The sequence below is a fragment of the Clarias gariepinus genome, chromosome 19, assembly GCF_024256425.1.
Source record: "Clarias gariepinus isolate MV-2021 ecotype Netherlands chromosome 19, CGAR_prim_01v2, whole genome shotgun sequence".
Taxonomy (NCBI): Eukaryota; Metazoa; Chordata; class Actinopteri; order Siluriformes; family Clariidae; genus Clarias; species Clarias gariepinus.
In genome coordinates this window covers 11,510,802-11,535,720 of record NC_071118.1, presented here as the reverse complement: position 1 = coordinate 11,535,720, position 24,919 = coordinate 11,510,802, and the positions used below count along the sequence as shown (strand labels likewise).

The 24,919-nt window shown below is 36.5% G+C and overlaps 1 protein-coding gene across 3 annotated transcripts in view; it reads right to left on the bottom strand.

Moving 5' to 3' along the window:
- Window positions 1-24,919, bottom strand: part of myo5b (myosin VB) — a 78,179-nt gene that overhangs the window by 12,011 nt on the left and 41,249 nt on the right. For all 3 annotated transcript variants that reach the window (XM_053478586.1, XM_053478584.1, XM_053478585.1), the window contains exons 8-27: window positions 24,389-24,496; window positions 23,605-23,714; window positions 23,203-23,468; window positions 19,759-19,840; window positions 19,189-19,329; window positions 18,733-18,855; window positions 15,580-15,663; window positions 14,420-14,557; window positions 14,217-14,314; window positions 12,250-12,336; window positions 10,944-11,052; window positions 9,042-9,253; window positions 8,123-8,279; window positions 7,725-7,964; window positions 5,209-5,445; window positions 4,378-4,471; window positions 2,886-3,031; window positions 1,260-1,379; window positions 990-1,124; window positions 639-710 (exon numbers count right to left, since the gene is read on the bottom strand). In XM_053478586.1, the coding sequence (XP_053334561.1) occupies window positions 639-710; window positions 990-1,124; window positions 1,260-1,379; window positions 2,886-3,031; window positions 4,378-4,471; window positions 5,209-5,445; window positions 7,725-7,964; window positions 8,123-8,279; window positions 9,042-9,253; window positions 10,944-11,052; window positions 12,250-12,336; window positions 14,217-14,314; window positions 14,420-14,557; window positions 15,580-15,663; window positions 18,733-18,855; window positions 19,189-19,329; window positions 19,759-19,840; window positions 23,203-23,468; window positions 23,605-23,714; window positions 24,389-24,496 (2,759 nt within the window). The remainder of the gene's footprint in view (window positions 1-638; window positions 711-989; window positions 1,125-1,259; window positions 1,380-2,885; window positions 3,032-4,377; window positions 4,472-5,208; window positions 5,446-7,724; window positions 7,965-8,122; window positions 8,280-9,041; window positions 9,254-10,943; window positions 11,053-12,249; window positions 12,337-14,216; window positions 14,315-14,419; window positions 14,558-15,579; window positions 15,664-18,732; window positions 18,856-19,188; window positions 19,330-19,758; window positions 19,841-23,202; window positions 23,469-23,604; window positions 23,715-24,388; window positions 24,497-24,919) is intronic.

Sequence of the window (24,919 nt, the reverse complement as noted above, 5' to 3'; positions counted from 1 at the left end):
AATTGGCCACCGCATTGCGCACTGTAATCAAAGCTAAAGGCGTTGTGACTTTTTGTTTTTCCTTGGCCAGGCAGTGTGCATTATCCTCATAGCTCAAGTGCAAAACTAAAGCAATCTTAGACACCAAACTTCACTATGTTTGCGGTTTGCCACATGAAAGCGGACTAATTAATACACAGGTCATAGCAGAGTGCAAAGTACTTTGGTGCTATAAAATAATGAATATTTTGCTCAACTTCTATACAATGATAAAGTAATAAACAGCAATGTCCTGACAGTTACAGCAGGCCATTTAAACTCTGTTTTAGTTTGTCACTTAGACTGCGGTTAAAATCAACAATTCAAATGTTACATTAAAGATGATTCTGTTCCTATCATGCAAAGTCCTTATGACACCAGCAAACATCAGATCATGCTTGCTGATAAAAAAAATAACTAAATCAACAAAAAATAAAAAATCTCTAGGTCAACTTCCTCACTGTTCCTTCGACTCACCCACAGCCTGATAGGCAGCAGAACCAGCAACATCAGGGCAGCCAAAGTGCAGCACAAATCGATTACCACGAGCAGAGACATGTCGACAGGGTGTCAGTCTAAAAGAAGGATGTGTATGTGTGTGTTTGTATGTGTGTGTAAACCTTGAGACTGTTGTATGCCAGATCTGCCTGTGTGTCTGCCTCTTCTGACGCCAAGGGCTTTGCTTCAGTCACCTGACAGATCAGATCAATATGATAATTACTTATCACCTTGTAAAAAGTGGTCACAGAGTCCAAAGACAGATAAACAATAATTGCTACCCTATATAGAAAATGCACACCTTCGATTACACCAATGCCGTGCTTTGTTTTTAAGAAGATATATACCAGCCTTTATATACAGTATAAAGTAACACTCTTAAAACAATGAGATAGAACATGAAAAGGTTTTAAAAGTAGGCATACTTTTGACACAACTTTAAATGCAATCTCCAGTGTTCGCATGACTCTAACCTTTTGCTTGTTGAGTTCCTCCATCTTCTCCAAGTTAGTCTGGAGCCTCTTCCTCTCCTGCTCCAGCTCACGAACTCTCTTCTGCAGCTTCATGAATACACTGATGTCGTTGGCTGCCTTCTCCACTCCCATATCCTATACAGAGATGAAGGGTAACACGCAGATGTGTATAACTCATTTAACATTGCAGCTATATCCTGATAACACAGATTTATCACATATGTATACATGATCAGACGTAATGTGTAAAGTGATGAGAATCAGCCATACCTCCACCTGCTGAATAGTGTCCTCAGTGTCTCCAACCTCAGACATAGAGATGGAGGGGAAGGTGGAGTCTGAGCCCAAGCTGCTTAGGTCGGACGGTCTCCTCCGAAGGCCTGGAGCTAACTACAGGAATAAAGCAAGTTATTAGGAATTAGTATTTGGCACCATTACTCCCATTAAATTATTCATTATATTTTACTTACAATACTTTATAACAAGCCCTGTGGCAAGTGGAGCTAAGCTCATACCCAGTGCCTTGCAGAAGTATTTAATGTAAATGCATTTTTGTGATAGGCCACCACAACATGGCAGATAATAGTGAAGTGGAAAGAAAATTATTAATGCTTTTCTTTTTTTTAAACAATTAAAATCTGTAAAACATGAAATGCATTTGCATTCAGCCCCTTCACTCCGAACATTAACTAAAATCCAGTGAAACTACAGGAAGTAAAGAAATCACATAATTAGTAAAAAAAAATATCCCAAGCTTCGACCATCTCACAGAGCACTGTTCAATCCATAATCTGAAAATGGAAGTATGGCACAATTGCAAACCTATCAAGACATGGCCGTCCACCAAAACTGACATGCTGGAAAAGAAGAGCATTAATCAAAGAAGCAGCCAAGAGGCACCGAGAAGGTGGTCAGAGTTGATGGGGAAGATGGATGGAGCCAAATACAGGGCAATCTCAGGAGGAAACCTGTTAGAGTCTGAAAAAGACTTGAGACTGGGGCGAAGGATCACCTTTCAGCAGGACAACAACCCAAAACATACAGCGAGAGCTACCATGGCATGGTTTAGATCACAGCATATTCATGTGTTAGAATGGGAATATAGAATATATATATCATATAGTTATAACATATTTAAAACTATATCAAATGCAAGCAACATCTTTCTGCTAAGTGTATAAATTTACATGGATACGACTTTGATTTCAACCATCAGAGCATGATTAGCTTATAAAACGTGGCCATTCCAAAACAAACATGAAGTCAATCTGGCCTCAGTAATTGACTATAGACTAGCTTGATTGCTTCCAGTTCATTACTGCAATTCTTTGCTAAGAGCCTGCACGTTGTTTACATAACAACCTCAGCAGTAATCTCATTTCCCTTCTTGTCTGCCCCATCCACTCAGCATTCACTCTAATCCACGGCCTGAACATCTGTCAATCATCTGCATCTGTTTCTCACTGGTTCATGCCTTAAATAAAAAATAATTCTTTAAGCTTAAATAATTAATTGGTTAAGTGGCTTAACAAAGAACCAAAAAACGTTTCTCTGAAATTGGTCAGGTGTAGAAATATTTATGACTGCACCTAAAATGAGCGCAAAAAAGATCCTTCAGAAAGCTTGAGAACTATTTAATTCAATTCAATTCAATTTTATTTATATACTGTAGCGCTTTTAACAATGGTCGTTGTCTCAAAGCAGCTTCACAAAATGAAAACAATATTTATGGAAGTGTGTATGAATGAGAAATATATATGTTTAGATAATGATGAGATTGTCCCTGATGAGCAAGCCGAGTCTGCCTCTTTGGAAGCAAAATATGAGTGGTGACCTTTGTACATATGTCAAATCAAATCAAATCAAATTAAATGTATCAAATCAGTTATGTGTTACCTTGGCAAAACTGGCCTCCTCCTGAAGGTTTTCATATCTCTGCTCCAGTCTGGAAAACTCCTTCAGCAGGTTCTGATAGCGCAGTCTCTCGTCATCCAGCTCAGCCTGTAGGTTAGCCTCTTTCTGAGTCAAATTACCACCCTTACCTGCAGGACAGTCAGACAGAAACACACAAATACACAGACCACATTTCAAGAAATATGCTTTTCTGTTTTATAGACACTCAATGTATTTGAAACACTTAGTTGTTAAAGGCCTATTAAATTAATCTAAAAAGCATTACATTTCTATCCAAAGGTAAACATGCTACACTATAAAAGTGTACTTACAGTGATGTACAGGTGCAGAGATTAAAGAAAGTAAAACTTTACTAGGCCATTTCACAGTCCTTGCCAAACCGTAATTGCAGAAATATTTTTATGATGGGATGTGAGTTGACAAATTTATTAATGAACTTTGATCCTTTCATTGCATGGACAAGACTCTAATCATAAAATCAGATTGCATAATAAAATTGGAGATGCTGAAAACAAGTTGTCAGGGCTTTAATAATTGTCATTAAGTAATGTGCACTCTTGTAATCTGCTTTCATCCATCCTTCTATTAATGATGATTGGAAACAGACAGGAAGGATGTGGATGGAGGAACTCGGTCATGTAAAAAATTACAAAACTTAACTAGGAAGTAGGTGAAGCTTGTCTTTCACAAGCTTTGATTCTTTTACAGCTCCGTTATACTCCATATTAAGTACTTCCATTTCACCATTTCCCTCTGAATCTATGTTCAATATGATAATGTGACTGTGTGAAGTTATGACAATAAGCCTACAAATAGTATGTAACCCAAAGGGTAACAAAGAGTTAACTGAGAACTAAACCTTTTTATTCTTCTGCTAACTCCACAGTAAAATGTCTTTTTTCTTTTAACAAAAACATTTTAAAAGAATATTATCTTCCTGTAAGATTCAATCAGAGCAGCCAGAAGCTAGAAGATCGGAGATGACTAAATAATAATTTAATAAATAATAGTAATAATAATGTTTCAGACCCAATGCACGGCCAATAGTCCATTATTAAATAAAGATGTTTAGCAGCAATGTCTAAGCTATATAACTATTGCTGAAAGCATTATGCAAGCACGAAATATAGACATACTGGCTTTAATAAGAAATAAAAAAGTAAAAAAAGCTGAACAAAGAACATGTTTATTTTAAGTTAAAATCCCTAACCTTTGGTTTTGAGTATCTTCCTTGCCTGTGAACCTGCCCAAATCAATGCACAGCTTAGGAGCCGGTAAAAAGGTGTACTGCATTCCTTCTCAGAAACTCAATTCAGCTTCTCTCTTGTCCTACTTCTGCACAGAGATCCCTCTTATATGGGAAACAATACCAGCCCAGCCCTCGGGGCAGTTTTACTTTAGCTGAGCTTTATACAATACTCAACAGATGGTGTGTGTGTTTAGAGACGCAGGTGCAGTGACGTGTGAAACTCACCTCCAGAGCTCTGTGACTGGCGGAGTATCTTCTGGTTCATTGCTTCTTTTTCCTCCTTCAACAGAGAGTTTTCTTTCTCCAACTCCTGGACTTTCTGAATAGGGCAGAACACAGATTTCATCAGTGATGCACTTGCAATCGGCGCTTCAACCGACTAGAATAATGACTATGTCGTTGACATTATCGTATCAAGGGTTGGGAAAAATTATAGTGGAGTTGGACAGGAAAAACAACATACTGCCTAAATTCTGTGCCATGAGATAGGGCTAGATTGAAAAGGAGATGACACCTTTATTAAGTTTACTTTTTAAAATGTGCCTGATTTTGCACCACTGTTCACTGCAATGTTGACATGAAATATAAGAAAGTTTTATAATGTTAATATACCACATCAATAAGTTTTTGTGCAAGTTGTGTACGTTTTGGGAAAAAGTTCAAGAGATCAGGGTTACGGTTGTGATATATATGTAATTCTTGATTAAATATGTCTTACAGTAAATGTCTTAAAATGTTTAAAAAAAAAAGAGGACAGCAAAAAAGCAACAAATCCCATCACTACATAAAACATTTTAACTAAGTAAAACTATCGTCACTATCACACGTTTTTATTTAAACAAATCTGACACAATCAATTCATAAGTCACTAACAATTTGCACAAACGAATTTTGAGCCAAAAAGGCGTACAGTACTATAGTTATGTAACCTCTGACCTCTTAAGAAGCCTACATCCGTTTAAAATCGGTGTACAGCCGTGTTGAGTTTTTACCCCTCCTCCTCCGATCTGTTTTACAATGCGAAAGCTTTTTTTTTCTTAAGCTTTAACCATTTACCTGTTCCAGTCCCAGCTTCTCAGTACTGTGCTGCTCCTCAAGCTGCTTTCTCTGGACATGTGCCTCCTTTAGCTCTGCCCTCAGTTTCTCAACCTCGTCCTGGAGAGTGCTTAGCTTTGGAGCCTCAATTTTACTACTCTGTGCCGTCTCCAGCTCCTTCTGCAGTTTGCTGACCTCTATGACCAATGCGGTGTTGGCTACAGACAGCTTCTCACTCTGCGACTTATACTCGAGTTTCTGCAGGAATACATAAGGCCAGGTCGGGGTTTAGATAAGAGTCAACTTTACTGACTAATGCCATTAAATCATTATCAATTAGCATTACTGGAGCTATTGAAAATAAATGAATGATGTTTGATGATGATGATTTGTCTCTTTGTTTTGGTGTCAAATTATGGTTTTCCGTTTATTAACGCATTTTTTAAACCATACAGAATTTTCATTTTATATCCAATTCAGTATTAATCTCATTCTTTACAGGTATTTATTTATTTTTTTATATTCAGTTTTTTTTTGTCATTCCTGTGTAAGCATGGGTCAACTTCCACATGTTTTTTTTTTAACTGTATGCTGAATGACTATTTGCAATTGTAAACTGCATGTCAATTGTATTACTATCCTTTCTATGTAATGTTTTAAATTTTCTTTGGGATTAAGTAGGTAAGTAAATATGCATGTTGTCTTTCTATCTGTCTGTCTGTCTAAAACTAAAAATAAGCAGTTTTTAAATAGAAAAAAGTAAATGTTCTTAAATATCGCTATGTCTATATTCCTATTAGATTAATATATGAACTGCTTCAAAGTTTTTTCACTCCGTGACCGCTGAGTGTGGATACAGACCAAATAGAGAGAGAGAGAGAGAGAGAGAGAGAGAGCATGCATCTTTAAATTTTTTCTCAGAGGTAAACGGAAAAGTGAAGTTGTTCATCTGTTTAGTGTCACTATGCAGATGTTACACTCAGTGTAGTTACCGAAATCTTTGGTTTAGTTCTCATTGAGTGGCCACTCATCACTTCCACATTCCCTCGCTTTTATTACATGAGCATAAGCAGTGAAACATTCCGCAGGTTTATAATACACCATGGCAAAGTAAACCACCTTCCCGCCGATTAGGCGCGTGGTCCGTTGCCTAGCAACACTGAACGAAACGAGGCATAATCGTGGTGTTTGCTTTGGTTATGACATAGCATAGTTTATTATCTGCTGTGGTAGATCTGATTTATTCAAACCTAATATTGTTTTAGCGATAATTTCACGGAGTTCAGAACTAAATCGCTGCTCCTGCTCCACCCGAGACGTTCAGAAGCTTCAAATAGAATGAACAAACTAATACATTTTCTCCATACAATATAAAATTAAGTGAGCTTTCTTTTTTGTTATAGTACGAAGCCCCTAGATGGACAAAGGAGGAGAAAAAACGGCAGAAAAAAGTCATGCCAAAAACTTTGGGTTATAATGCAAAACATGACTTGTTTTTTTTCTGCCGTTTTCCCCCCTCTTCCTTTGTCCCCTTAGAGACTCTGTAGTAGGTTTTCTCAGTTAAATATAAAAAAAAAGATACCGCTGATTATCAACGCGGGAATGAATGGCGCAATGTCCAAGTGCACGTTGATCTTGGAGCTAAACTATTTGCTTTGGGTGAAAGCGCCATCTAGCGATCATTGTGTGTCAGCAGCAGCTTCCCATTCAAAACAATAGGCGGTCAAATGACCGCTGAACCGCGTTATTAGTAGGTGACACTGGCGCGGCGCCTCTAGTGTTAAATGCAAATAAATGTGTAAAATTGAGCATGTTAACTGCATTGTACACAAGCCTGGATTCATCTATCCTATTAAAGCATGATTTCACACAACACTATGATAAATTCACTATAAAATGGTTCATAAAGTTTGTTAAGTCCATGCCAGCTTAAGTACACTTTTACTTTTTAAGTCCATTATATAAACATGAGGACACACCAATTTCCAGGAAACTCTGAATTTCTTGTAAATATTTAGTAATTAATATTTTTTTATTTTTAACTTAAAAAACAGTATAACTTATGAATTTAAAAAGAATGCAGAATTTATGCATTTTCATTAATGGTCTCATAATTTTGGACCTCACTGAGTAATATGAAATTTTCTTTGCTTCTGTTCTTTACTTTTTCCTTTTCATCTCTTGGTTTTAATACCCACACAAAGGTAACCTTATATGGTATATTACAAACAAAGCCCTAACCGTCCTCTAAGTCCACTCAGAAATATTTTTTGTGCAAGCAGTAATTGTGTGATAATCACACAATTATTTCTAGACATTTTCTGTTTTAAGAAAAAAAAAACAGCTGAATTAATGTCCACTAAGTGATGGTTTTTACTGATGGAGGATCTGATGGACTGAACATACACAATTATTAACTGCTATACACCTCTATGATAGTTGGACCTAAAAAACTGGCAACTGGGTGAATAAACAGAGGAAAAGTCTGCCTCAGAGTGGATTACAAGCGCGTGTGGAATGTGTTCTGAGTGCTGCACCTGATCATCCATTTTTCTCCGAAGCTGGACGATCTTATTCTCCATGCCGACGTTGAGATTCTTGAAGTGTTCTGCTGAGCGGGCCTCGACCTTCAGCTGTTTGAGCTGTCGCTTGGCAAGTACGCGTCTGTAAGCGCACTGCAGCACCACCGCTGCATCACGTGCACGGCAGAACTTCCTTCTCTGCAGCCATCCACGCACGGCTCTCTGGATGACACTGGCCTTGTGGTGCATCAGGTACTGTAAGGATTGAGAGAGGGGGGAAATATAGAGTATGAGAAAATCTGCACTATAGAATGTAATTACAAATTCTATAATGCTATTTTCTATAGTGCATTTACACACACACATATATAAATATATTTATTAGTTTAAATTAAATTAATGCAGTGGGGGACCTCGTGGTACATGCGGCGTGTGAACATGCCCCGTGTGAAGGCCTGAATGGTGACTGTAGCCTTGCGAACGGTCAGATATGAACGCCGGACTCTCGCCATCCTGTACTGCTTCTGACAGATAAGAGCCACTTTGGTGAGACGCAACTGTTCTGCATACCTGAACGACACAGGAAAGAGAAAATTCACATTACCAAGAGTGCATGAGAGAACATGAGAGAGAATGCAGGAAAGTAAGAGACGGCCTAAGAGAACAAGACATAAAGAATGAGAAAGAACACGTGAAAGAGAATGTGGGACAGAAAACACAAGCAAAAACAAGACAACACCAACACAGTAGGAAGAGGAACAGAGCACATGAACAAGAACAACAGAGGGAGAAAGCAAGGGTAAAAGAGAGAAAGAGAACATACGAGAAAACAGGAGACGGTGAACACTATCAGGAAACAAGACAATATAGTAAGAAGTGAAACACAAAGACAAACAGAGCAAATAAACAAGAACACCAGAGGGACAGACATGAGAGCTTGGATGATCGAGAAAGCAAAAAAAAATTAATAGAAGAAGAGAGAAGCTGGTAAATAATAAGAGTGAGAAGATCAGAGAAAAATAGGAAGAATATGACAGATAGGAAAAAATTGTAGAGAGAATAAGAAAGTAGTAAGAATGATAGAAAAATAGAGCAAGAAGAACAGAGAAAGAGAATAATAATAGAGAGACTGAGCGAGACGCATTATTTAATTGGACACTACAGTGCCTAAAGACAGTCGTATTGCCCATCCTTTTATCCCACTTATTACTGTTTGTTTTAAGCACTTTGCTAAATCCACCATTTCTTCCTCATGTCGTCTCAGAAAGTTTTTTCTTACCTTTGTTTATTTGAGATTTAAATTCACATCTGCACTCAAACACATTTCCTCACCTGCGTGCCAAGACGCCACGGCCATATCTCTGGAGCAAGACAACTGACTTGCGGATTTTCTGATAGCGCCTCCTCTGCAGCCATCCTCTCACTGTCTTCTGCATCTTAATGCAAGCGTAGCGGAACTTGTCGCCTCGGAGCTTCTCGAGGTACGCCACTTGACCAGCTCGGAAAAAGATCTTAGTCTTTCCAAACTGGAACTTATCTGGATCCTGGATGGAAGAGGGAATTTATAAAGGTAAAAGTTAAAATTAAAAAAGTTATAACCTGTTGATCTTTAGTCTTTCACTTAATAAAAGCAACTTAAAAGTATACATCACTATATAATAATATCACTTATATTATAGCAGCTATAAACTGTTGTTTCCTCACTGAGCCCTCTTTGTTACTGTCTAATAAATTTACTCAACCTAAGAAATCACAGATTAATCCATTAAAGAGTGAACACGTCTGTCCAATGAAATGTAATTTTGAAAATTTTAAATTACGTCATTTACTGGTGAGAGTAGGCTAGCACGGTCTGGAACCACTACAAGAAAGGGGAGAGTAGCTGCCTAAAAAAAAAAACCCACATTCAAAACCATTCACATTAGCACTCTCAGCAGGCACTTTGTCTCCTTAGTAGTTCAGTCATTCTGAATTGCCTCTGAAACACCTGTGCTTCAATCCTTCATTATGCTAGTTAACATGAGCAAGAGCTTCTGCCAAAACACTGACTGATTCATGACTCTCCTCACCGCTTTGTTCACAGTTTTGTTCACAAAGTTAAGAAGCGTCTAACACAAGGCTGAATCCCAAATCACTCTCTAACCCCTGATCAAGGAAACTACCTGGTGTGTGGAATAAGGCATTATACACCTACTGTATGTAGTGCACTATCCTTCTATCTTATGCTATTTGCCATTCAACCACAGAACAGCTAGTAAGCCAAGGCTATTTTAAAGCAAAATGAGTAGGGACATAAAGAGAAACATGCTAGATTTACAGGATAGACCACCAAGAATTTAAAACTACTTCCACCCCTAATACTTCCATAAAAGATACATAAATTGAAACTCCTTAAATAAAACATCACGACAGCAACAATGATGTTATTCTGTAATACAGAATTTTTTTTCAAATAGTTGATTATTGAACTTAAGATTATGTGCGACATCCACCATGTATACAAGTCCCAGAGGAAGTTGTTACTGCAGGAATAATTAATGTGCTAGAACAAGAGTGTTAATACAAACCTGTGATTTTTCTTGCCTTTAGAACTATATCAGTGTGCTGCAGAATTTTTATTTTATTCCAGATTAAACCATAAAAGAAATTAAAACATATTTAATTGAGTTTTAATCTCATCTTGGCAGTTTTATACACAAATCTAATAAAAGCTAATTAAGCAAATTGGTTATTGAAATCAACAAACATCTATATCTGAGCTTAACAGCCTCTGCCCGTGCGGCCCTGCTGATTATGCAGCTTTTTTTATCCAGTGCCCTGCTGCTGAATGGAGTACGGAAATGCTGAGCTAAGAAAGCTCAAGCCATTAGAGAACTCACTGAAGCAGAGGCAGTGACGTTCACAGATTAAAATTTATTGATATTGCTCGGATGAGGGATGAGATTTTGAAAATGGCAAAAGCTGAGCAGCAGCCGAAACAAAATCGTGACCGGATTTATGCTAGCACACGATATATTTTAAAAAGGATAGAACAGAAGCTTAAGGAGAAACTGAGTAATCGGTTTCACCAGTAATGAATCAGTGCCCTGCACCTCACATTCGCATTCAAATGAAAGATAAAGAAGAGTAAAGAAAATCATCTGGAGCGGTGTGGCTGCTTTACATCCCACTAATGTACATTAGCATCTCGGCATCGGGTGTAAAATAAAAAAAGGTAAAGTCAGGAGGTGTTACCTTGATCAAGGTCTCCAGGAGGGTTCTGCACACCTGCTTCCTATCAGCAGTCACGTCTTTCTTTTTCATCAGCACCCGATATCTGTTAAAGAAATCTGGGTACGTCCACCTAAAACGATATATATTACATATCAATCAATACACAGTGATACTCATACACAGTGACTCGTAAGACTTATGTTCTGCATAAAACAGAAATAAGAAAAACAAGAAAAAATGATTGACCTTGCAGTGCTTGCAGTGCAACTAACTTTTTTTTGGCATAGTATTCAGACAACTGGTTTCTTATAAAACTGTTATAAGTAAAACATTTGTTTCACAGTCATTTTTTAACATTAAACTGAACTAGATGCACTTCTAACCCTTACAGTTACAAAGATATGAATCTTGACGATGCCTGTTATTCCAGGGTGTGTGTGTGTATGGTCTGTATGAGAGAGGGACAGAGAGAGAAAGAGAGAGCGAGAGAGAGTCAAGGGGGCGTGGCTCGGGCCACTCGCTGCAGCCAACCCTGCCCTTGCAAAGGAAACTCTCAGGCATAGAGAATGTATCCAGCTTTCAGCACCCCTGGGTTTATTTTACTTATATCAGATGGACTATAGGTGCAGGTTTGGCTCTTGGATTTTTTAAGAAAGGGCTCTTTTGGCACAGGATGGCAGTTTCTCCAAAGTGGCCCAAAAGCATTTTCTCAGTGTGTGCCCACTCTACAAACCACATTATAGTCTATGGAGTGATTTTTGCACAGATTTTCGAGCTATTTTTAAAATAGGGAATTATTTTTGATTAACATGATTAACTTGCAAGTTTTGACAGTGCCCCATTGACTTTGCTGCTTCTGGGTTCTTTCTTCTTAATCATGTTGAACTTGTCTCATTAGGTTCAAGAAAGGCCAGAACGGAAATGACTGTTCATAGTTGCTTTTACATACGTGATAACAGGAACTAACTTGTTTTATTGATCTTCTACAATATATACAGTAATATGCAACAATAAATAAAATAGATGTATAATGCCATGCTTTAACTCCTTAAAGGTTTTACCTGTGAAAATTGCTGTGGTTAAAGAGGAAGAAATAAATCATTTTACTATTCCTTATGTTCTCATTTTAAATATGGTTAATTTAGAGTTTAAATTGAAAATTAAAGTTTTAAAAGTAAAGAAAAGTTGTTAGAAAAGTCATCATAATTTATTGAATCTTATTATTTGGATTTGTAGCTTTAATATAACATAACATTTAATATGCTTTAATATTTGTACAAAAATATAAAATAATAAAAAAATCTTTTTAAATATCGGTGACAGTCACCTGGATGGATATCCTGCAGCGCTGATGCGAATGGTCTCTAGAACACCACATGCTCGTAGCTGCTGGACGGCTCTCTTAGAATCAAACCTGCACACAGAATCAACAGGAACTACTGTAAAAATCATCCAAAATCATTAAAAGCATTTCCTCTAAAAAAAAAAAAAAAAAAAAAGGCAAGGATGGTCCAGGATAGAAAACTACCTTAAATTTTCCTTAAGCATGGTACATGTTTCAAGTGAGAGAGGCATTTAGAAAACTATAGACTCTTAGACACTCAAGGACACTAACCCTGACAAACTCAGAGCTCTGAACAAAGTTCCCCTTCTGTTTGTGAGAAACCTCTCAGCATGTGACTCAGAAACTGCTGTCAATGTAAGCTTAATGAAGAGGCTCTTGTCCTCAAAAATGTGAAGGAGGGACCAACAGAACATGACTAAAAGCCGCAGAGATTTTAACACACCAAAAAAACGGAGGAAAACTGAAAACTACAGCGTAACACTACAACGCATGACTACCATGTAACCAGACGGTGAAGATCTTGCAAAATGATGCTGACAAAGTACAATGGCCTAAAAAATTTATCCAAAAACAACAAGCAAAAAATTGTGTCCTTATTTTCAATAATAAACTAACAAGTATTACTTAAGTATTACACAATAATCTATTCCTAAATAAAAAAATGATTAAAATACATTGCTGTTATTTAACAAAAAAAAAAAAATAGAATCATTGACATAATGTTTTGTTTAAAGCATTTTCCTATTATATATTAATATATTAAATATATTATTTATCCATTAAGTCCTAATGACATAATATTGTCATTTGCTGTAAATTTGATGGCTTATTAACTTATTAAAACAGACTGATGAGGAAAGGGCAGCTTCTATAATGTAGGTGTTAACAGGAAACTGCATAAGGTGATATTCTTCAAGTGATAAAAAATGTAATAGTTTCCAAATTGTTGTGGTATAGTACGAATAAAACACATTTTGGGTGCTATAATAGGAAAATCAGCCCTGTGGTGGTTAGTTATTCTTTGTTAAGCCACCTCACATAATCCCATTTTCCTATAATGACACACCCCCAGATGTACCGAAACTGTGTAGCTCAAAAGTATATGCAGTTGATGGCTTTAGGTTTAGAACTGTATAAACCACATGTGTAGAAGACACGAATGGTGCAAAAGACACCATTTTTCTTGCTAACACCAGGTTTTGACTAACTACAATAGCTATATAATGACTACACACCTAAGGTAAAAAAAAAGCAATATCACATGATAACAGCACAACCTTGAGTGTGATATTGCATTCATTTAGCAGTTCCACAAACACCATTTATTGTCATTAGATTATTATTAGTTTGTTTATTTAACTAGTTATTTTTCTTCTCCAACATTTATTTTTCAATGACTGGTGGAACTTTTTTAGCTATAAATCCAAAAGCTAGTTAATCACTATAAGAACACGGACATGGCAGCATTATGCTTCGTGGCTGCTTCTCTTCATCTATTGTAAGCCTGGGGCTCTTGTCATGATTTTTAAGTCTTGTGAGATTCTCCTATCAATCTTTCTTGATACAGGGCACAGAACCTGCAGACCTACACAGCTGAAAATGAAGACAAATTGTATCTTTCAGCATTATAATGACTCAAAGCTCAAATACAGCTCAACAAATAGATGGTTTTGGTAGAAGATTAATGTTTAGAGATGTCCCAGTCCAGATTTAAATCCTATCAAAAGGACTTGAAGAGGTCTGTGCACAGGTGATCGAGTCACAGTTGACAGATCTGAAACATACTTATGCAACCAGGTTATTTATCTACTGTAAATAAATGAGCAATAATGTAAACAATACAGTGACATACCTATAATTTTTAAAGAAGTTTTAATTAATTTAAGCATTTCCCTCACACACAAGTACAGAAATAGAATAATCATTGTATTTATAGAAACTAAACTTACACAAAGGCTTCTTTGACATCATTGGGTTTTATGCAGCGTACATAGTGTGGAGTTGTAGCATTCAGAGTTTCCATCAGAAGATGTAAAGAACTCCGAAACTAGAAATAGGAGGTATTATAAACACAAACATGACAGACTTCTTACTTCTAAAATAAATCACAAGCATGTCACTAATCAGAACACGTAACTTCTTAAAGCCTCACCTGGGTGCCAACAGTTTTGCGGTGCTCACGGTTGTGTCCTTTGGGCATGGGTTTAGCAGGACGTACGTTGTGCTTGCCGGTTTTGCTTGTTGGAGCAGGAGCATCCGTGTCCTGGAAGAGATCTGCCACAAGCTGGAACTGAGGGAGGAACAAACATCAGCACAGTGTTTAAGAGCACAGCAGCAACTGTTACAGCAGGCTAGTCATCAGGTTAGTGGATCTGGAGCCCACTTTGCCAACAATTTGCTCCCACATACCAAAACATTTGGGCATTAATGAATAAGAAATATGTTATAAAACATCGATATAACCACTTGGGTGCTTCCCCCCCGTCCCAAGTAATTATTCAAGGAAAAAATGCCAAAAGGTGAATATGGTGCTTTTATAGTACGATATGTAGATTGGGTTAATTGTGGTGATCAGAAGGTTCCTCTTTTCTGTGGCTTTTAAGGCAGAAAATGTTGAGAACAGAAGCAGCTGTCCAGGAAAAATAACAAAACAAAAGCTGTAACATTATGAGCCATATCAGAGCAGTCTTTAAAGCAGAGAACCTTCTGTTTTCAGAAAATGTGTAAAAGGGATAAAAACTGGAATAGTCCAAAGTTGGTGAGGTATGAGAGAAAAAATGAAAACATTTCAACAAGTATAGTTATTGAAAACTTCAGGGTGGTTACAGTAAGTCTGCATTTCATTTTAGATCATTTATGTACGAGCACACCCCAAGTGTTTTATTTAACTTGCAAATGACAGGGTATTTACATATTTATCCAGATATGTATATAGATTGTATAACTTTTAAACTTTTTAAACTAACTTTTTAAAAAACCTGCAGCATGTGCCAAGTCTCAATTAAACATGGCCACACTTTTAAGCATCCTTTTACACACAACTACACACAGACACACACACACACACACACACACACACAGTTGATCACTATTCACAAAGAGAACTAAAAGCTTGTTTTAGTCAAATCAGATTTATAACATTTTATTGCAAATTTGGAAGAAATTTTATATTACACACGTATATTCCATGTGCAAGGACCCTGTACAATATACTGGGACATGAACTTGATAGCAAAAAAAAAAAAAAAAAAAAAAACTATAGAAATCCACAATATTTAAGAACCTTGATTGGGACATACTGTATCCCCTCACCTTGCTGGCCTTCAAGATGTTGATCTGTTCTTCATACACAGTGTCCCTGTTCTTCTCCAAGAAGCCTTCACACTGATACTCGACCTGAAAAAGCAAAATCAACATACATTATATATAAACGTGAAGAAAAGAAGAAAAAAATATATCATTTATTATTATTATTATTAATTAATTAATCAATCGACGAACTAATTTATTTTGTTTTATTCTTTAGCAAAGCAGTCAAGGTATTTAAACAAACTTACTATCTAGACTACAAAAGGCAAATGCTGTACTTCATGCAGTAAAAAAAATGCAAAATCTCTTGGAAAGATTTTGAAGTTGCACTGCTGTTACATAAGTCTGTAAATCCCACAGGCAGCATAGAAATGAGCACCATCACAGCTGCCATGCTCAGGCAAACAAAATCTGCTAAAATGTAATTTTTATTTTTAAATGAATGATTACAAAGAAAAACTAAAGTCACAGAAGTACCGTAGAACTCTGAGGTATGGTTGCCAAGGGCAAAAGTCATTAACGCTTAAAACCCAGAGCATTTTAGCAATTTTTTGACTAAATACAGGTTTGAAGATTGTGCAATATAGAGAGAGGGTCTTATCCTTTTTTTCAGCACAACTTATGCAATATAATGTAATTAAATTAATTTAATTTTAACCAACTACATAAACATGACTGAGCAAAAAACAAAGATGGGTAAAATACCACGGAGACATATGGTCCCATGTTTTAATGGCCTTTTTCAGTTGTTTCTATGACTATAAAAAAAGGAAGATGAGCAGTTTTGAGCTCACCATATTTATGACAACATTCCAGTAGCAGTGAAATTCAGACATTTAAAAGTAATGATAACTTTAGGTCTATATGACATATATGAAACCCAAATGCACATCATGATGTCAACCATACGGTTGATGTTAACCATTCCTGATTCCTTAGGACAACCATAAGGAATCAGGAAACACATTAACATTTACTCGAATCAGAAACTTCACATTCTCTTACTGCACATTCCATCCTGGTTGCTGTTTGGACAGAGCACAACACATGACTAATGAAAAAGCTTTTCTGTGCTTTAACCTGTTATCTAGGTAACCTGCATAAAAACAATTTTAAACAAAGTTACTTCTGTGTTTTATAAAGATAAGGAGTTCTCACAGTTCACACATGCATATCTAACAATAGTATCATTTGGATGCCAATTGTAAAATACATTAAATATAAGCTTCAAAGGAATCTCATGTACCCTTAAACTCTAAGCTCATTTTCATGTGTTTTAATGGCTGTTGCATTTTCCACTTGTTAATTGTTTTTGCAGTTAAAGGACACATGGTGATTACTGTTTTTCTTATAACTCTCTCTCTCTCTCTCTCTCTCTCTCTCTTTTCTCATAAAAAAGCAACATCTTAAACAAAGCATGCATGTTGCTTTAAAAAGGTATAAATAAACAGAATAAAATATTGTATAAATAAAAAGAACCTAAAGAAGTGCATTATAGTATACAGAAAGGGCCAGAAGTTCATATTACAGTAGGTATTTGTGAGGCACAATGTATAAATACTGATGTGATTTTTAATGTATTTCAGACAATCTTCAGATTGCTCATGACCATCTTGGATTTTGTGGGAGGATGCTCTTGGGCTGCTCTTTGAGCATTGGTGGATTTTTAAACACGTTCTATGTATCCAGTGTTTTGGGGCACCCTGGATATTGAAGTGAATTATGTCCATAAAAAGGATCAAAAGCCTTCTCTCAGTTGTATTCAATGCTTTTTTTGTAAACAGATATTTTCCACACATCATAGCTGTGCTAATGCTTTGTTTCTTCAGAGATGCCCAACCCCATTCCTGCAGAATTTAGATCCAACACACCTCACCTTGCATTCTGATGAACTGATTGAGTGGGTGAGGCTTGTTTAATTATGGTTGGGAATACATTGTTCAGAATATAGAAAAAGCACTAGGCTATCATTCATTCAGCTTTCTGGATTCTTGATGAAAGTCAATGTGCATGAGGACACTGTGTGTAAAATCTGTGTGTTAAACAGATTAGTGAAAAAGAAAAAAGCTGCCATGGATAGAAAACATCATTCATGACAAATATCTTTTGCAAGCCTGTTTCAAGGTGGAGGTGTTTTGTAATTTAATAGTGTTGGGTATAATAGGAATCCACACCTCTGCAGAACATTAGCTTATAATGCCTCTTGGTGGAGTTAAGGCCTTACTGTGTGTCAGATAATTACTGTGGAGGCTTTCACAATGTTCACATGCACCCTCTTTGTAAGTAGTGAACTGGTGATTACAGAACTTTGATACAATACTGTCTCTGAAAGATGATAAAGAGCACCGAGTCCATGTTCATGTGTACCTGACTTGCTTTTTATATGCACATTATTTATATCGCATAAAAGTGGCTAAAACTGCAAAACTGTTTTTAATACACAATACATATTAAACTATTTATTTACAATTCGTCTTGTCAAAAGCATGCTTTATGATCCAGTTTCATCTCTTAGGCTACGATCACAATACCAGACTGAAGAGACTCTGTTCGGGTATTTTCAATAAAATTGTTTGCAATATGAATTTATCTTTTCTTTTTCTTTTTTATTTCTATAATTACATAGTAATATATTGTATGTGGTCAATGTTCTCAGTGATGGGGTAGTTTTATGATTTCTAGTGTACTTTTTGTGCCACTGTATTTTTATTCCCTAAATGAAAAAAAAATTCAAACCTACTGTACAGACTCCTCAGACACCATTTTTGCTTTTCATTCACCTAGTTACAGTTGAAACCAGATTTCAGAAAAACTTCAGAAAAAAAACACTAAACCCTTTTTTTATCTTTACTGAACAGTGATGCAAAATCACAGAAACTTTTTTCTGTTTTAAATAAATAAATATTAACATTTTTGCATTTGTTAAATGTCAGAATCGAGCAAGGGAGAATGTTTATGTATTTTTTTAAGTTTCAAAGTCAGAAGTATACATACACTAACCCTTGAGGAACCATTTTCCCCAAGTGTATAGTAAAGTGGTTGTACCTTTGGATTACTGCAACAATAGCGTGAAATCACCAAGGCATTTTCTATAAGCCAACCCAAGTTTTACAGACTGCTTTCACTTTAAGCTGACTTCATTAGAACTTGACCCACCTTATCTGCAAAATGGACCACAACGAATGATGTGTTGGACATTCTCGGCTTCTCGAAGTGTTCGCTGCTAGTGTGGCGGCTGTAGAGCTTCTGCGCCCAGTTCTGATCTGTTCCTTTAGGTACCTGCAAGATGAAAAGGGCAAGAGTCCGGAAGTTAAAAAAAAGTCTAGGATTTTGTTTGATTTTATTACCCATTTTTTACAACTTTACAAGGTTCTCACAATCTAGACTGCAACTAGTAACAGTAATAAATTCTTTAAAATACTGAGTCAATTATTTTTATTACTTTTTTTTTATTTTATATCTTATTTTTCAACGATCAAATATAAATGAGGCAAAGAAATTCATTAGCCTCAGGCTCTACTGATAAATGACAAGAAACTTTCTGCATGATACATTTTACTCTGGTAAAATGTTTTTAGCTCAAACTTGACAATCTGGAGTATAAAAACTGGCCTTGCACTCTTCATCCAGGAGGTCCAGGATACCAAGTTTGGCCTCGATTAAGTCAATGCAGGGCTGGTTGTCGTAAAAATCTATGAGCGTCCATGGGATTTGTTCCTTCATGTACTCGTCCTGCTCCAGTTTAAAAACATGCTGCAAAAATAAATTAAATGATTTATTAAAGACCACTTCTCAGGCACGTTTAATGTCTGTAACTAATTGTATTACATATTTCTTTTGCATCTTCTCACATTTGTAAATATACTTTGCATAACAGAGCTTTAAGTAGCAACTGATACCTGATCAGATACTAAAATCCTCATTGACTATGTTTGTACTTGAGTGGTACAAGTAATGTTTTTATTAGTTATGTAAAATCTGAAAGGCTCAGTTATAAAATATGCAAAGATTGTATTACTTTGCAAATTTTCGTAAAACCTCAATAAAAAAAAAAAGCATGTCATAAAATTTCTAACAGATTACACGCTGAATCACTGACCCAGATCTGCAAAGGATCAATCTAGCCCTAGAGAATCATGAACAGAAAAGAGAGAAATTGTGGCCACCGTCTCTATTACTCACAGAGTTGAATTGCTGCTGAAGTTTCTCATTGGCGTAGTTGATGCAGAACTGCTCGAAACTGTTAATCTCGAACGTTTCAAATCTTTCAAGACATGACAATGGGTGTTAGACCAAACCTCTTTTAGAGGTTTCAAGCTATGCTCAAAACTAGCATAAAAGCAAAACATTCTCTGTATTCACAGTATTAAAAATATCATCATAACCGCCATAGTTTTATGACTTCACTTTAAATCAAAAGAAAATGCAATCCTAATGTATTTACTATACAGTATTTATACACATACAATATATGCATGGATGGTGGTAGCAGGTGACTTATATGATCAGTAAAAAATGTTCCTTTTCTTTGCCTTGGGTAGCTTTCACTGTATGTTTTGAGTCATTATCCATTTGCAATATGAAGTGGTGTTTTAGTTTTGCATCATTTGCCTGAATCTGAATAGACAGTATAGGCCTATACACATGAGAATACATCCAGCTACTTTTATTCTTCCCTATGGACAGAATTCTATGGTTATCCACTTTAGTCATCTTTTGTGGTTTTGCAGGCCTTTTGCTATGGTTGAGTTTGCCAGTTAATTCCTTTTCTGTTGTATTGGCCACTCCCACTTTCTGATGAGTTTAGCAAATCTAACACACTGAACCACCTCCAGGCCTTTTATCTGACTGATTAGTCATGGTGAAACAAGAAAACAGGCCACACGTGGACATGCAATCACCTGTCTGCCTATTGTTTCTATATTTATGAGCCACATAGTACCAGTCAAAGGTTTGGACACACCTTCTCATTCAGTGTTTTTTCTTTATTTTTATTGTTTTCAACATTGTATATTAATCGTAAAGACAAAATTATGACCGAGCAAATGTGGAACTATGTAGACATTAAAAATATGTTCAACAACCCAGAATATGTTTTATGTTTTCAATTCTTCATAGTAGCCACCTATTGCATTGATGACAGCTGTGCGCACACTTGGCATTCTCTTAGACACCTGGAATAGTTTTACAGAGGTGTTGAATACTGTAATTGTTTCTTCAGTCCAACTCATCCCAAACCATCTCAAGTGGATTTAGGCTGGGTTATTGTGGAGGCTAGGTCATCTGATGCAGCACTTTTTCTTGGACAAATAGGTTGTACATAATCTAAAGGTGTGTTTTTTATCAAAAGGAAGAAAAATGAAGAAAAATGTTGGAAGAAAAATGATGGTCCCACTTGGGGATACATTCAACGACTGACCTTCATTTCTTAAAATAATGATGGAGTGTCATTTCTCTTTACTTAACTGAGTATTTTTAATTATACATTTTCTTCAGTAGTTGTAGTACCACTAGGACTATTGGCTCTGTTTACACCCTTCCCCAGCAAAAGACAACTGATAGTCTTAAACACATTAAAAAGGTAAGACATGTCACAAATTGACAAGGCACATCTGTAAATTGAAAACCATTCCAGGTGACTACCTTGTGAATGTGATGAGAGAATGCCCTGTGTGTGCCAATCTGTCATCAAAGCTAAAAAATATTCTAAAATATAAACATATTCTGTATTGTTTAACACTTTTTTGTTTACTACATAATTCTATATTTGTACTTTGATAGTTTGGAAATTGAAAAAAGGAGAAATAAAGAAAAACACTGTAGAATGTTTGAAGGTGTGTCCAAATCTTGACTGGTATTATAATTCGGTTCCAAAAGTGAAACTTAAATTGATATGGATTCATTACACACAGACTAATATATTTCAAGTGTTTATTTCTTTTATCATTTCTTTTGATTATTATGGCTTACAGCTAATACATTTAGCTCTTCTCTGTTGTTAAGTTTGGTTTCTCGCATCTTCCTTTTCACGATACTTCATAGAATCTCTATCGGGTTTGGGTCAAGCAAGTTTGCTGGCCATTCAAGCACAAAGATAGCCTGGTCCTTAGAACCAGGTATTAGAACTGTTGGCAGTATGGGCAGGTTCCAAGAACTGCTGGAAAATTAATCAGCATCTTCATAAAGCTGGTCAACAAAGGGAAGGAGAAAGTGCTCTAAAACTTAAGGGCAGATGGCTGCACTGACCTTGGACTTGATAAAACACAGTAGGCCAACACTGTGTAGATGACATGGCTCCCCAAACCACCACTGACTGTGCAAACTCTACACCGGAACTCAAGGAACTTGCATTCTTTGCCTCTTCTCTCATCCATCTGAGATAAATCTTAAAATTTCATCTGACTTTGTCCCGCTGAGCAACAGTCCAATTCTTTTTGTCATTAGCCCGCCTCTTTTCATGGTGGATCTTGAAGCACGAGCTCCAGATTCTCCCCTTGTGAATCTCCCCCAAATTCTTGAATAGCCTTTATTTCACAATAAAACAGTTTATCCCTGTTGCTTATGAAACTTTTTTTCTACCACATTTTTCCTTCATTCAACTTTCCAGTAATGTGCTTGGATACAGCACTCTGTGAACAAACAGCTACTTTAAAAATTATCTTTTGTGTCCTACCCTCCATGTGCAGGGTGTCAATAATCATCTTCTGGAGAACTGTCAAGTCAGCAGTCCCAACGATTGTGTAATCTACTGAGAATAAGACACTATTTAAAGGCTAAGAAAACCTTTGAAGGTGTTTTGAGTTGATTGTCTGATATAGTGTGACACCATGAGTCTCCAATATTGAACTTTTTCACAATATTTAAATTTTTACGACGTGCTGAATTTTGGGTTTTCATTAGCTGTAATCTATAATCATCAAAATATACAGAAATAAACACTTGAAATATACCAGTCTATGTGCAATTAATCCATATAATGTTGTTGGTCTTTCGGCTACTCCCGACAAGGGGTCGCCACACCGGAATATCCAGTCCGCACAACCATTTACCCAGGCTTGGGACCGGCACTGCGTCCAGTGGCTGAGGGTTTGGGCACTGGCTGGGAATCAAACTCGGGCCTTTCGCATGGCAAGCGAAACACCTATGACTGAGCCACCAGTGCCCTCACTAAATTTATATAATATATAAGTTTCCTTTTTTTAATTTAATTCAAAGTGATACTCCAATTTATTAAGATGCACCAAAGAAAGAGAGAGAGAAAGAGAGAGCGAGGTAGCAAGCATAGTTCCATATGAAAATCTTTGAATTAGTAATGGCTTCTTTAAAGGCCAAAAGAAGACTGTGCAAGCATATAGTACTGCCTTGTCAGTACCTCCAGCAGTGATTAATAATGTCCCCTTTCCAAGGGACCATTTACTGCAGCAGAATTTACTTGGCTTTGTCAATAGTCTCAACTTGTATTGAAATAACAAAAGGCACAAAGAACAAAACACTGACACTGCTCACAGCAACCATGCCATGATCAATAATCCAAGTATAGTAAACTTAGGCCCATGTGGCAAACTCCCATTCTCACATATTTATGAATGTTTTAATTCCTAAAGAAGCCATTACAGGCAGAATTACCCGTAGATATCCAACACCCCGATAAAGGAGTGCTGTTTGGTGGAGGTAACCAGGGCTTTGTTAATGTGCTCTACGATCCAGTCAAACAGATGGGCATATATGTGTTTGGCCAAAGCGTCGCGAGCATTAGCAGCCTGGTCACGGGACATGTTCTTCACGTAGGTCTCAGTTGCTGTGGCTAACTTTCTACGGCTCAGCCAGTTTTCCATTTGGTCCCGCTCGACCCCAAGCAACTCACAGAAATGAACAAGGTGAGGGTCGTTTCTCTGTTAAAGAGCAAAAGACAGCCATCTATCATCTATCTATGAAAGAACTAATACAATACAAATGACATTTCTGCACTAAAATTTTAAAAGAGTAAATAAATTCCAGGATAATGTCATATCCTCTGGCAGCACTTACAGCTATATGGCATGACTCTCCATCTCTCTCAGAAACAATTTCCACATTCCCAAGGTGCAAAATGGAGGCAATTATCTTGAAGATGCTCATCTGATGGGCCTCCTTTACACCTGCACAACAAAACACAGTGTGTAAATCCATTTGTGTTGTCTGTGATATATCCTAAAGTTATCATTACTTCATCATGCTCAGAGTCTGACTAGTTGGATGCAGAGACATGTATAGCAAAAGTGTCACTGCTGATATGACAAACTTTAAAGTTTTCAAATAGGTTAACAGAACAGATTTTCCACTTATTCAGGCTATGTTTTTGTCTTAAGTTCAACAGAGAGAACATGAGAATCCTGTTGGGATTGTTTAGAGCTGCTCGAATACAAGTGATAAACTAGCTAGTCTAGTCATTCTACAACTTTAAATGTAACTATTAAACAGAAAATACATAAAGTATCATTCTTTAATGATCAGCCCAAATCACACCAGCCTATCCTTAAGTATTTTTCCAAAACAGCACAACCCTAAGTTCATTACTTTCCTAAAACTTCGTTGTTGACTTTTTAATATCACAGCATAATCTGTAACAACAGTTCTGAGAACAGTTGGTTCTCAGAAAACTGCTTCAATTGAGTAGGCTCTGATTCTAGATCAGGCTCTCAAATAGGCGACCAATTCTACAATTCCATCTGTAGAGTTTCTCCTACCAAATACAACACTTGTAAACTTGTTATTTGCAGAAGTCTGGAAAATGCACTAATTCTAAAATGTATAAGAGAAGTATGAGCCTCACCCAGCATGCTCAAGGCTTCCCGTGTCTTCTTCAGGTCCACAGAGTCATTAACCCCTGGAATGAAGATGTTCTGACCAAAAGAGGTGTAAGTGAAGTCTTCTGCACTGGCTGCAAAGCAAACCAAAAAAAACAAAAAAAAAAACAATTGTCACGAGAAACATTTCAACAAAATATAGAGAAGAAAACATTTTCTTTATATTAAAGATATGGTCTAGTCTATTTGAGTTACATCAGAAAAGCTTTTTATTTAGGTTTCCTTTACATGCAGCATTAAGAATACTGACAACAGTATTGAGGCTAAGACTAATATTAGATGAATGTTTAAACAAATAGTTTCCAGTGAATACTGCTCTTAATCGCACTCTATACTAATGTTTAATTAGGAATGATGTTCAGGTAATGTAAGGTAAGTTGAGCAAATGGTAATATTAAGGGAATTTTCAAATACAGTAACAACTTTTATATTATAACACACTGTATAAGCATTACAACACCCTTTAATCTGTGTTGAATTTTAACAAAAAGGAATAC